The 13,906-nt window shown below is 35.2% G+C and overlaps 1 protein-coding gene across 5 annotated transcripts in view; it reads right to left on the bottom strand.

The window, feature by feature from the left end:
* The window catches only part of E2F5 (E2F transcription factor 5), a 51,458-nt gene continuing 37,552 nt past the window's right edge, over window positions 1-13,906 (bottom strand). Inside the window, exons 4-9 of one of the 5 annotated variants that reach the window (XR_001628648.2) lie at window positions 11,461-11,504; window positions 8,348-8,412; window positions 6,682-6,949; window positions 3,066-3,265; window positions 1,521-1,565; window positions 723-813 (exon numbers count right to left, since the gene is read on the bottom strand). Coding sequence is in view for 3 of the 5 variants with exons in the window: in XM_056824182.1 (XP_056680160.1) it covers window positions 3,087-3,265; window positions 6,682-6,949; window positions 8,348-8,412; window positions 11,461-11,504 (556 nt within the window). In the remaining 2 variants the exon portion in view is untranslated. Of the gene's footprint in view, window positions 3,266-6,681; window positions 6,950-8,347; window positions 8,413-11,460; window positions 11,505-13,906 lie in introns of all 5 variants that reach the window. The other 4 variants (XM_016431447.2, XR_008917760.1, XM_056824182.1 and 1 more) reach the window with 4 other exon arrangements.

The raw sequence follows: 13,906 nt of genomic DNA, 5'->3' as shown, positions 1-13,906 counted from the left end.
TGATGTTTGTACAATTTTATTTTTTAAAAAATCTTGTTAATGTACAGGCATTGGCACATTTTAATGCAAACTACTTAGAAAGAGCTTTCCTAAAATTTAGGAAAGTGGAATGTCAAGAAGTCAACAAAACATGAAAAACTTAAAGTGCTAAAACAGAAGGCACTTCACAAAATTTGTTCACTGAAACAATTCAATGTATCAGTTTATATCCTTCATTTTGCAAATGGCAGTGAAAAACTGATTAAACTAGAAGGACAAGGAAAAAAAATGGACGGGTGGTGGCAGTAATGGTATAAAATGATATTTTAAGTGATAAGTCCTAGGTCATTTATTTTGTAATGACCCAAAAATGCTGCTTTTAAATATTAAACTTGCTTTCCACACAAGGGAAAATAAGATGAGGGTTTTGGAATGACCATCATCATAATAATATTCCCACCCACCCAATTCTGTGACTATAGTTTTGTTCTGGGGGGTGGGGGGAAATCAAGCTCACAAAGTCACTTTTTGCCCTGAAGAGATCAAATCCCTTTTGCTCTTTTGGGTAGTTTTGTGAAGTAAATAAAGAAAAGGAAGAATATTCCCAGAGTCAGTGAACTAAAAAAGTTGTTACATTCATTATTTTAAATACTTAGGTTATAAAGAAGTTTAGGGTGTTATATAGTTAAGAGGTAGATAACAGGCCAAATAGTTCTCACGGAATCTAATAATTTAGTATCTGTACATCAAAGAGATCGCATACGCCTTCATTCTCATCCAGGTTAAAGTTGTAGTCATCAGCAGGAGTAGGAGAAAGCCGTAACAGAGGAAACACTGTAAGAAGAACAAATTCAGATTTAAGGAGAGCAAGAATTTCAGTATGTTAGGGCAAAATGTGAATACACAACACAAGATTAGTTCAAGCTTTCATAGTACTTAAAAGTTTAGAAAACATTTCCCCACCATGTTTTTCACATGTCCTGTCCAGTAGCCAAATACAAGCACTTCCCTCGTTCTTGGGGGAGAGGCAGCTTGAAGGTGCAGTTTGGGCACCCAATCTCTAAAAGGTTCACCAACGTTGCTCTAGACCAAGCTTAGGAAGGAATTATTCACCTGTGTTTCAAATTATCCAGTAATTTCATTGACTCATACTATTGCTTTTCCTCCAGCTCTTCTATAGTTTTACATATATGGTCAGCAAATAAGAGTTAGGTCAGGGACAGTGGGTTGGCTCAGTGGATTGAGAGCCAGGTCCAGAGTTCAAATTTGACCTCATATATTGTCTGGACAAGTCACTTAACCCCCACTGCCTAGCCTTTCCTAACTCTTCTGCCTTGGAACCAATACATAATATTGGTAGTAGGTCAGCAAATATGAGAAATGTCCTTCACAGAATGACAATTACTCTCCCTAATAACTTCCTCCAGTATTCTTGCCAAATTTTCTCTCTGTCAATAATTCACAGAATTTTTGGAATAGTTCACTTCTGTAGATCTATTGGAAGATTGACAATTTAGCAGAAATGAGTTTGAGCTACTTACCATCTGAAGACATTAATTCATCAATGATATCACCACTAATAGATCCTGTCAAACAAAAACATATTTTACTTTGTTATATTTCACTGAATATCCAATGACAATGAAAGATGGTTATTGATAATAACAGATAGTCAAAACAGCAACTCCATTATTATGGCAGGTTCAAATACTAGAACTGTGAGAAGAGAAAAGTGTTAGCTGGCCCTCTCTTCAAGAACATTCCACTCGAGTTGGTTACAATTGTGCATTCTTGTCATCCGTGCTACTGAGGAAGACAGAACTGGGAAGCTCTGAGCTGCAGTGGGCTAAGCATATTGGGTATGTTGAGGAGTGAGGGTAAGGAAATGAGGCTGCTCAAGTAGGAATAAACTAGACCTGGTTGAAAAGAGCAAGTCCAAGCTTGTATGCCAGTAAGTAGCAGAATGGGCTCAAAAGGTAAGATAGACCCAGGCTTAAAGAGAGAAGTCTACTTGAGGAAAATCAAATTTATTTTACACGATGGAAGAGTATTTCATTATATATGGGTTAAATTGTAGTTTTTCCATTCCCCAAAATTTTACTTCTAATTTTATGATACATATTTCATTGGAAAACATACATATTTATGTCCAAAAAGTCATTTTTAAGATAACACTATAACTTTGCTGATAATAAACTGAAAATTGGGAGAAGCTATTTTGAGAAATCAATAGTTTGAGGATAATAAAGATTAGGGTTCTAGATGAAATGGAAATTAGAGTAGAATACTATTTTATACCTGTGAACTTAGCTGGTACTTTCAGTTCTTAAAATAATAATTCTATTTCACTTAAGTCCAGATTAATCATGCAAGTAACACTAACAATAAAAGGTACTAAAGAATTAAAATGTCAATAAATCAAGTTACTCCTTTATGCATTTTAACATAGTTGAATGAGATATTTCAAGATGCAAAATCCTCTTCTCATTAACATCCATGGCATCTCCATAGGAAGAAAAACTTAAAACTACATTGAAAACATGAAGTAAGGAATTACTGAATAGTTCCACTTTTGGAGATATGTAGATAAACCTAATTCTGTTTTTTAGAATGTCGCTCATTGTACTTTCCTGACTTGTTAGGGTCTCTTTACCTTCAAGTAGTTTTTTCCATTCTTAGGAGTTTCCCTAACATACTTCTAGAACTAATTAGACCTGGTTTACAGATTTCTACCACCTTTTCCCCTTTTCTCCTTCATTTCCTTGCCTGCCTATAATAGTAGCAGTATGCAGTATTCTTTATACAAAAACATCCTTTCATTGAGCTTAACCACTCCAACTAGATGGTAGCCTGGGAAGTAAGAAAAGGTCATATTCAAATAGCAAGCAGCAACACTAATTACTTAGTTCTAGAAAAAAGTTTCTCTGGTGGAGATAGAAGCTAATAAATAAACTAAAATTACCTACATATTTCTATCATGGATCTCCTTTCCCATTATGCAAAACTGAAGAATTGGCTGTTCCTTTGTCCTGTTCAGACATAAGAATAATGGGGGGGAGGAATAAATATAATGGATGGATTCTTACCTCCAGGTTCATCCGTCTTTGCTATATCAAAGAGTTTGGTTTGAGAATACAATTAACATCCAAAGGAAGCAGGGAGGGATATTCATTTGAGTTAGTGGATGTCTGTGTTACATCTATTGCAAGACTGGTATACAGCACTGAGTCAGGATGGCTGGAATGGGGTGCTGACGGAGCTGTACTGCCCTGCTGTGAGTTATAGTCTTTACAGAGTAGAAAAAAACTGGGTTAGACAATTATTTTTCATCTTAGATTTGGCCAGTGTTTGCTACCACTAACTCCCAAAGCATTTAGCATCCATAAACGGGTCTCTAAATTTAAATCTACTAAAAAAGTTCCTTAAGCTGTTTTGAGATTTCAGATTGTTCTTTTTAAAAGGCAAGGTTAAGGGAGATGCCCTGTGTTCTATTAGAATCTGCCTATAGAGAGACTCTAAATGAACACTCTAATGCAAATATTATCAACATAGCAATGGGTTCAAATCAAGAAAACATGTAATGCCCAGTGGATTTACGCGGCGGCTATGGGGGGGGGGGGGGGGGGGAGAGAAAATGATCTATGTCTTTAATGAATAATGCTTGGAAATGATCAAATAAAATATTTTTTAAAAAAAAGAATCTGCCTATAACCTCCTTGAGTGGAAATGAAAAGGGAAATAACATGGCTGCTGCTCACATTTTAAAACTTGACTAGTCATTATTACAGTTGAAACTGACTCCCCAGGCATACAACTGGAGAACTAGAAAAGATTCCAGATGGCTCTCATATGATTTTTGAAAGCCTTTAAAATGCTAATAAGCCCTTCCCCACCACTAGATAAGTACCTAGAAGGGTAGGGACTTTTTGTTTCACAACTTTAACCCTAAAGACTAGACTACCAATGGACTTCCCCACAACTTTACTTGAAACTTAATTCTTAAAAATAACCCAGGACCTTCTAGTCCTACAGGAAATTCAGGTACAGCCCATTCCATCTTAGTCTAAAATTTATAATCATTTCTTAATATAAAATTTCCTACTGACCTCTCATTATTATCTTTTGGCAGGTTAACTCAGCATTCCTAAAGATCAGCCCTTTTAAAGTTCCTTCCTCAAAGAATTAATCCAACTCACAGCTTCATCTATCAACTCTTAATCAGAGCAAGCCCTAAATCTATCTCTAGCCATGAGGAACACTAGACCTCATATCTCCAACTATATTCCACTGGCTGCTCCACCATTGCCTCAAATTTAAAATTTACAAAACTGTCTTGGGCAACTAGCTCAATGTCCTGGCCCTGGAGTCATGAAGACTCATATTCCTAAGTTCAAATATGCCTCAAAAGACACTATCTGTATGACCCTTGGGCAAATCATTTAACCCTGTTTGCCTCAGTTTCCTAATCTCTAAATAAGCTGAAGAAAGAAATGGCAAACCACTCCAGTATCTTTGCCAAGATCCCAAATGGGGTCATGATACTTCAGATATGGCACAATAACAAAAAATAAGGAAATTATCTTTTCTGGAAAAACTGGTTCCATTTCTTGAATTCCCTTTCCCCATCATTGTCCCAGTAAAGTACTCTAACTTTGAGTCACCTTTGACTTCTTGCCCATCTAACTCTCCCTCTCTAATATTTATTTTCCTCTCTAGTCCCATTATTAGAAAATGGTGAATTACCCAATTAATTTTATCAATTCAAAACTTGATGACTCAAGTCACAAAGACTTTAGAATCCCTCAATGCTATAAAAAAACAAACTTGACTGCAAAAATCTAATTAAGTCTATCTCCAGCTCTAACATTCATTAATCCATCATATAGTCTACTGCCAAAATAACCAAAGCTAAACCCAGCTTTCATCATATTACAAATCTTTAATGATTCTTCACTGCCTATAGAATCCTATCAAATATACCCATTAATGCAGCATTTATTAGATATTATGGAAATTAAAGAGACTACTCCAAATGTAAGTTTCCAGCTTTATTTTCTATTATTTTCAAACTCAATAACTCTAAATGTGACAGATACCTATTAAATATTTGTCAAGATACTTCCTAGCCCAGATTTGTCTATGTGCTATTCCTTGTATATGTTATGGGTATTCCTACATCCATTTCTTTGCTCTTTAAGACATGCCCTCTGCCTGGAATGCCTTAACCAGTGGGCTGACACTGCCCCCCTTCCTCAGCCACGTTCTACCTAGCCTCTTCCAGGAAGCCTTCTCTGACCAGAACAGTCCACAAATGATCTCCCTCACTTTTGAAATATAAAAACTCACTACTTGTATCTAGGCAACTATCATATATCATATGATTTTTCTGTTGTTTTTTTCTCCACTGGTTTAACCAATTAGTCTAAGTTGAGGGAAGAAGCCATATCTCCTACTTTGCATCTGCCACAGTGAAGCCCAAAAGGTTACATGTAATAAGCATAGGGTCAATGAATGAAGTAATGAAGCAAGCAAAGAGGCAGGGAAAAACAATTAGCTTCCTCATTTGAATTTTTTCCCTAATTTTCACAATATTGAATAACACACATATTTATAAATATAAAAATGTGTCCTATAACCTGGTATTAATGATTGTTGGATTATGTACACAACTGTCTTAGATCATTTACAGTCCTCTGTTAGTAGGAAGAACCAAATATCAATCATTAAGAAAGCAACAGATAGTGAATACTATGTGAGACAATATACTAGATATTATGGAGATTCTCTAAATAGATCAAGGGAATGGATGGTATTGTCCCAGTCTTCAGTGTTCTAAACACAGGGAACTAACTGCAGCTTATCTTTGTTTATCATCCCATTAGGGAACCATTAGAAGTAACAAAATTCCCAATTGTTAAGATCCCAAAGCATTCTTCAACCATTAACAGCTAAACCATGAAATCCTCAAATAATGTACCCAATTCTTTTTTGAAGTATGAATTCTGAATTGACTAAATATTTAAGTGAACAAAAAAGCAGCAGAATACTTAACACTCATCACTTCCAGAAATTATTACAGCATGGAAAAATCAAAGTACATCTCTGAGAAAAGCTGCCATTTCTAAACCAAAGAAACTGAGTAAATCTGTGAAACATTCATAATAATATGAAGGACTTACTGTTTTCAAAACAGTTGATGGTCTTGATGGCTACCTGCTTTGAACTTAAATCTCAGTAGCTTTAAGTGTTCCTAAAGATTTCATTCAATGGGGGGGAGAGAGGGGGAGGACAATTTTTCTGTTTCTCTTTATGCAATTTGAGAATACAGAAAATGCAAACTGGAAGGATAGAATAACATGAGCAATAATCATCTTTCTGTTACTCTAAATTTCTTCAATATAGGTAAAATCTAGGCTATCATATGACTGCTTACATATAAACTTGAATGAAGTATATATTTCCTCCCCAAATATACAATAAGCCTCTTGATTGTTTCTAATAATTTTTTGTACTTTTCCCAATGGTTAGTGTAATAAAAACCCAAGAAAGTATTTAATAAACTGTTTACTGAATATTTGGTATTCAGATACCTCAGATATGAATTAATTTTACTATAAATGACAAGTCAAGGTAATTACCAAGCTCTTGATGCCTCTTCTCTTGCCTTATCTTAAAAAATAATTTTAAAGGCTCCAAACCTACCTGAGGGTGTGTCTGAAACTGGTGTCTGCTGAAGATGTTGACCTATGGTAAGGGTGTGTTGTTCAGGCAAATTCTGGGTCTCTGTATTAGGTTTCTGTGGCGACACTGGAGTTGAGACTTGAGAAGGAGGTTGTGTGAGGTCATCAGGTGGAGGAACAGGAAAAACCACTGGCTTAGAGGAACTGGAATCTTTATTAATGAGCAATACGTGGATAGGTCCTGTGTGACTCTTTAAATTGATCTGGTATTTCTTTTGTCCATTCTGGCCCTTAGAAATTGAAATGTTTTTGTTTAAAAAACAAAATTTTTTAAATTATCTTAGAACTTACTATTGTAATTAAAGACAAAAGCACACTAGTAATCAATGGGGAATTGATGTTAATATTATTTCCAGAAAGAGATGAGGTGAGAGGATAAGGAGAAATATAGTTAGTAGTATAGCAACTTTACCAGAAGAAAAAAAATACTCATTTGCACAATTCCCTAACACTTTATACAAACTACAACAAAGCTAGTAGAGATGATAACTAAGTTCAAAGAAAAATAAAATGAATTTGCCAAGTCAGTTAGGGCTGTGTGCAGTACATAGTATTAGGTGTTATTATAAAAAAGTTCATAGCTGAAAGGTAGCCTTACATAATAAAACATTATAAGCTCTAGAATGTGGAATTCTGCCAACTGTTAAGTCTGACTTTCCTGATCTATTCAGCTGTGCTCCCCAAATGACCCATACAATCAAATCCCCCTTTACAGTTATTTGTATATATCACTTTAAGTGAGGACTGTTTTATCACAAGTCAAACTTTTTTTCTTTTTCTGAGACCACAAAGACAAGTCTTCTTAGTTGCAAATATAAAACTTTTCAATTTACATGCATGCTATACACATATATTTATATTGGGATTTTAAAAGCTCATTATGACCTAATGTTGAAAATTTAAATTTGAAGGGAATATGGGATAAGCAATATAATTACACTGTTATTTTTTACTAAGTTTAATCTATCTTAGAATAAACCCAAAGGAAAACTCAAATTTGCCTAAGTTGGATAAAGGATGAGATCTGAAGTCAAGAAGACTTAAATTCAAATCCAGTCTTAAGACATTTATTAGGTAGGTGATCCTGGGCAAGTCACTTAACTGACTTGTCTGACTCAGTTTCTTCATCTGTAAAATGGGAATGACAAAATAGCACTTACTTCCTAGGGTTGTGAAGATCAAATGAAATAATACATGTAAAGGCTTAGTGTGATATAAATCTTAACCACCACCATCATCATTGTTGTCATTATTACTGTTATTTAGGGTAAGATGTTATTACATCATTTCCTCCTCCCTGCCTAGATTTTTATCTTTCATTGACTTAAATCATTTTGTGAACCCTTCAGGTCATTACTCACATCATCATTTTTTGACAGTTCCTTTTAGAAGAAAGAAATCATACCATTAAGTATCTTTGTAGTCAAATATGAAATGACTCTCATTCACTTCCTCCCCACATTTGATCTTTAATTTAGGAATTATGGAAGCAATGCAGATATGTAGGGAGATAATCTTTAGATTTATGGTGTTAACCTGAATATTTCTTTATAAATGCTAAGTTTATGTTGTTTAAAAAATACAAATGTATTGCCTCTTTAGATATATTATATTGCATTCACACATACCATTTCAGGAATAGGTACCTCCAGCTGTGTACCAGAAGGTGCTCTAATTGCAAGAAGTGTATCCCCTAGGCAAAAAAATTAAAGAAATTTAAGAATATATATATATTAATTTAGGTCTCATTAATCATACATATATTTATTTCAGTTCCAAAAAGTTACTACATCCATTGATGACTTTGCTTTCCAGGAAAAGTTTAATTATAGTGTAGTTGTCTGTTGTTCAAGGACGAGTCTTGCTAAACAGAGAGACTCACCAACAGCCTATCTCTTGGATAATGAAATATCTGACTCTTGAAGGTCATCTAAGTCACATGAGGTTGGGATCTGCCTCATTTATCTAGACCATGAAATCACACATCTTGGAGATATTTAAATATTATATAATTCCAGACTTCTTTGAATAAAAGAAAAAAACACTCTTTTAGTATGTTTTGGTATAAGAATACTAAATGACATTCCTTAGAGAAATAAAGGACTTAAATAGAGAGATTTTAATCACTCATGGTTGAACTGTGCTAACAGAAAAATTAAACTGAAATTAATTTTAAAATTTAATACTAACCCAAACTACCCAGGGGCAACTTTATAGAACTAAACAGAATAACAAGAAAACTTACCTGGCGAAACAAAAGGTCAAGAATCTCAGGGGAAATAATAAATAAAAGTAAAAGTGAAGTGGACATAGCAATAGCCATCAAACAAACTGATAGTTGCTCAGTGAAATAAGTTTAGTAATCAAGAACTAGAAGCAATCAAACTCTATTATTTAATAAACCCACAGATATCAACTATCAGAGATATCTGACAATATCTGTTGGGAAAACTAGAAAACAATTTTGTAGAAATTGGATTATCATAAAATACCTCAAAACAAGCTCAGAGCAGACATATAAGGTCACAATGTTAATAAATTAAAAAGGTGATAATTTTCACAACTCTGGCTGGGGAAACAACTCTTAACTAAGCAAGGATAACGGTGATCATAAAATGTAAAATGAACAATTCTTAGAGTGAGAAACAACATGGCACACAGAATAGAGTATCTCACATGGAGTTTGTAAGAACTGGTTGCGAATTTCTCCTCAAATACTAACTACGTGACTTGGAAAAAGACATAGCTATTGGGCCTCGGTTTCTTGATCTATGAAATGAAATTTGAACTTTGGGCCTTCTAAGGCCCCTTCCAATTCAATCTATAAAATAAAACGAAAAAGCTTTTGGAAAAGCAAAATAAATGCAGACAGAATTTGATTTTGAAATACTTCAGAATTTGCTTCAATATAATGATCAATTATAACTTTAGAAAACTGAAGAAGCATGCTTTCTACCCCTTAACAGAGGTGACAAATCTTAGAGGGTGTACATTGTGATTCATGCATTTTCAGAAATGGCCAATGTGTTTTCTTTTGCTTAACTATACTTGTTACATGAGAGAATTTCTATTTAGGGGTTGTTTGAGAGTAATTGGGCAGTAGTAAAGGAGATACACAGGAAAAAAGGCATCTACAAAATGTGAAAAATACACAGAAAAGAGCATCTCTAAAAAATACAGAAGCCAAAGGTAGCTTTGATACTATTAAGTAGAATTTACATTAAAATATCACTTGTACATTAAGAAGTTCTCAGCTTTGTATACAATTCTCTTTTAGTTTTTGCAATGAACACATTTGTGCGTTCTGGTGTTCTGAAGTTTAAAACAATGGATATTTTAAATTAAAAATAGTGTGACAGCTGATGCCTAGGTAACAGGAAAAGTTGAACTTAATTAAATTTTTAATTGAGTTACTTTGGAGTTTTATTGTAAGCTGCATAATTTCTTCAAATAATCTTCTTTGAGCTATTGATTAGTAAGATTTTCTGTGATATTGCTGTCCCTTTCCCTTACAAACTCTGAAGCCAGGATGGTAAGTAAAGAACTATGAGCTAAAAATTCTCATTCAATCTTAAAAAGTAAATTGAAACACATTTGCTGATAGATTCTTCAGTGAAATGCAACTTGCTGAACTTTATATGTAAAAATAGTGCTACTGCCATGTCATCCAGGACATTTATTTTAAGCCATTTCAACGAGTGATGAGGACAATATAATGACATACTCACTCTCTCCTGGACCCTCCCTTATGACAAATGGCATATATTTACTTGCTGGATAGTAGGATGGATAATAGAGTTAGAGATGACTGTATCAAAGCAAAGCTAAATGGCTCAACTAAGGATTGAACTCAGGATCCTGATCTCATCAACACTGTGTTAAACAAAATGACCAATCCAATATAGGCATTAATATAAGATTCTATAAAAATGTTTGCATTCTGTCATTAAACACAAAGACTGCCTTAACATCATTGAAATTAAGGAGAAATAAATTATTATTCTAACTACTAAAAATAATCTAGTTAGTTGGATTTGTATGTGTTATTTTTTAATATTAGAAAACAGGAAGGATGCAATAGGGAATTTTAAACAACTCAATTTCATATCCTTTATATGTTAAATGTTTAGGAATGAAGATGTTCCAAACACAGCAGTTGAAATATTAGGCTTCATGAATTATAAGGTTTTTATTGGTCACCATCAATTTTAAAAATTTCTTGACTGAAATCTTAAGTTTGATACAAAGGAAGACAGCTGGTTTAACAGATGAAACAATGGGTCAGAAGACCTTGTTTTAATTTAAAATTATTCAATGACATGTAACCATGGTTAAATTATTTCATATTTTTGGAGGGCTCTATTTTCTCTTCAGTTTTATGAGGATAAGAACTAAGAATGGATGTAGAAGAGAAACTAAAAGTTATGAAAGCAAAATATATAACGTCATATAAATACAAGGTATTAGGGTTGTTATAAGGAAATATTCGGTAAACTAAAGCCCAATGTAAATAGGAACTATTAATATTCAGCAGGCCAAAAGTCCCTGGATAGCTATTTTAAACTAATAGCTCAGGGTAAGTCTACAAAGACTTTTGAATCATCTTTATAAAAGAAGTTATCCCTAGGCAGACTTGGGAATTCAATAAGATAAGCATTTATTAAGTGTCAACAATGTATGAAGCACTATGATCAGTACTGAGAATAGAAAAAAACAAAACAAATTTACTAGTAATACTTACCATTAAAAGAATTACAAATATCTTCATGAGTAACATAAGAAAATGTACTGTCATTATAAGTCAAGGAAAATAGTATTCTTCACTTAACTTGTAACTTACAAGTTATTTTTCCGCAAAGAACTAAACTTTTAAAAATAATTTTCTCTTCCCTCCATACTAATTCAGAAATGCTATTTACACAGCATGTCGGTCTCCACTTTATCATTTGACCTGACTGTTAAAGTATATTAGGAACAGGGGCTCAGTGGATTAAGAGCGAGGCCTGGAGTCATGTGGACTGAGATTTAAATTTGGCCTCAGATACTTCCTGTATGATTCTGGGAAAGGCATTTAACTCCAATTGCCTAGTCCTTACTGCTCTTCCTAGTATCAATTCTAAGACAAAAGATAAGGGCGTATATATATACATATATGCTTAAAATTTTTATTTAGGCAAAGTTATTTTTAATTCAAAATTTTCTAATTCAAGAAATTTTATTTTTGATTTTAGAACTTTCTTAGGTTTCTCAGGCACCAAGAAAGAGAAGGTAGAGCATGCTGTGCAAAAGTATCAAGGGTACAGGTAGATCAGCTCAGGCTCTGAGGTGACAAGGTGACAAGATCATTGAAATATATCACAGAGGCAACCTTGTTAGCTGTGCCATGGGGCTAGTTGTTGACCCAGAAGACTGGTTTGATCAAAGTAGTACGATCAAATTGTTGAAAAATAGTCAAAATAGGGGACTTCCGGGTAAGCATGGAGGCAGTCCAGATGTGGGATGCTCCCTCTGCCCAGCACCCACCAATATAGACTACCTCAAAAGACCATTAAAACCATTTTCATGAGAATGGAGAGACCCAGACCCTACAGTAGGGTACAGCATTGAAGGCACGTGGGATTTGGGCATTTCCACACTATAAGGGAGTGAAAAAGCTCCCACCCAAACGTGAGCAGATTTACCCCGCCCTCACCCCACCTACGGAGCCAGAGTCAGAGCCAGGGTGCACCAGAATCAGCGAGTGAGTGAGGAACACCTCTAGAGAGAGCAGGGGGAACCTTTAGGTACCTGGGAGCTGACTAAGACTACCAAAGACCTGCCTTGGAGAGCAGATACAACTGAAACTCAGGCAGGCAGGGGAATGCAGACATTGGGTACTCAGAGCCAGAATCAGCAAGTGAGCGAGGGGCACTTCTAAAATGAGCAAGGGGCACCTCTAGGTCCTCAGAAGCTGACAAAGACCAACAAAGGCCTACCCCCAAGAGCACCTACACCGGAAATCCTGGTGGACAGGGGAGCACAGACCCCTGGAAAGTAGCTCAGAGCTATGAATGGCTGCTGCAATTCCAGAGCTTGCCTCAGGCAAAATCCTTGTTCCTTAACTCCATACACAGAGAACCTGGCCGGGGCACTCAAATTTCTGACTAAAAAGGGAAAGTAAACACCACACAGGAGCCCCAAACTCCCAACAAGAAAAGCAAAAAAAAAAAAGGCAGTGACCATAGAAAATGTTTACAGAGGAAAAATCCAGACTACAGAGGAAACACAGGAGGAAATTCAAACAAATATAAAACATTCTAAAAAAATGGAAATTGTCCACAAGCTCTGGAAAAATTTAATTTGGAGCTTATCAAAAAGATGGAAGCCAGGGGCAGCTGGGTAACTCAGTGGATTGAGAGCTAGTCCTAGAGATGGGAGGTCCTAGGTTCAAATCTGGCCTCAGACACTTCCCAGCTGTGTGACCCTGGGCAAGTCACTTGACCCCCATTGCCTAGCCCTTACCACTCTTCTGCCTTGGAGCCAATACACAGTATTGACTCCAAAACGGAAGGTAAGGGTTTTAAAAAAAAAAAGATGGAAGCCTTCTGGCAAGAGAAGTAGGAAATGGTTCAAGAAGAAATCAAAAAATATAGCAGAAAATCAAAAGGTTAAAGCAGAAAACCAGGCTTTAAGGACAAGAATTGAGAAACCAATGATCTTGCAAAAAGCAAGAATTAATAAAGCAAAGTCAAAAGACTGACAAAATAGAAGAAAACATAAAATCCCACAGATGAAGTGACAGATCAGAAAAAAAAGAGGGAGAGACAATTTGAGGATCATTGGTCTACCTGAAAATGCAGAAATAAACAGAAACAGATCTTGACATCATACAAGAAATCATTCAAGAAAATTGCCCTGATGTTCTTGAACAAGGGGGAAAAATAGGCATTGAAAAGAGTTCATAGAACACCCACTACACCAAATCCCCAAAAGACAACTCCCAGGAATGTAATTGCCAAATTCCAGAGCTTTCAAGCTAAGGAGAAAATTCTACAAGAAGCCAAAAATAGATAATTCAGATACCAACAGGAACGAATCTGGATCACACAAGACCTGGCAGCTTCCACACTAAAGGACTACAAGGCCTGGAACATGATATTCAGACTGGCAAGATAACTGGGTCTTCAACCAAGAATCACCTATCCATC

This window comes from Monodelphis domestica, chromosome 3 (genome assembly GCF_027887165.1).
Source record: "Monodelphis domestica isolate mMonDom1 chromosome 3, mMonDom1.pri, whole genome shotgun sequence".
Classification (NCBI taxonomy): domain Eukaryota; kingdom Metazoa; phylum Chordata; class Mammalia; order Didelphimorphia; family Didelphidae; genus Monodelphis; species Monodelphis domestica.
Note: the sequence above shows the minus strand (reverse complement) of the source record. Positions and strands in the feature narration are given on the sequence as shown.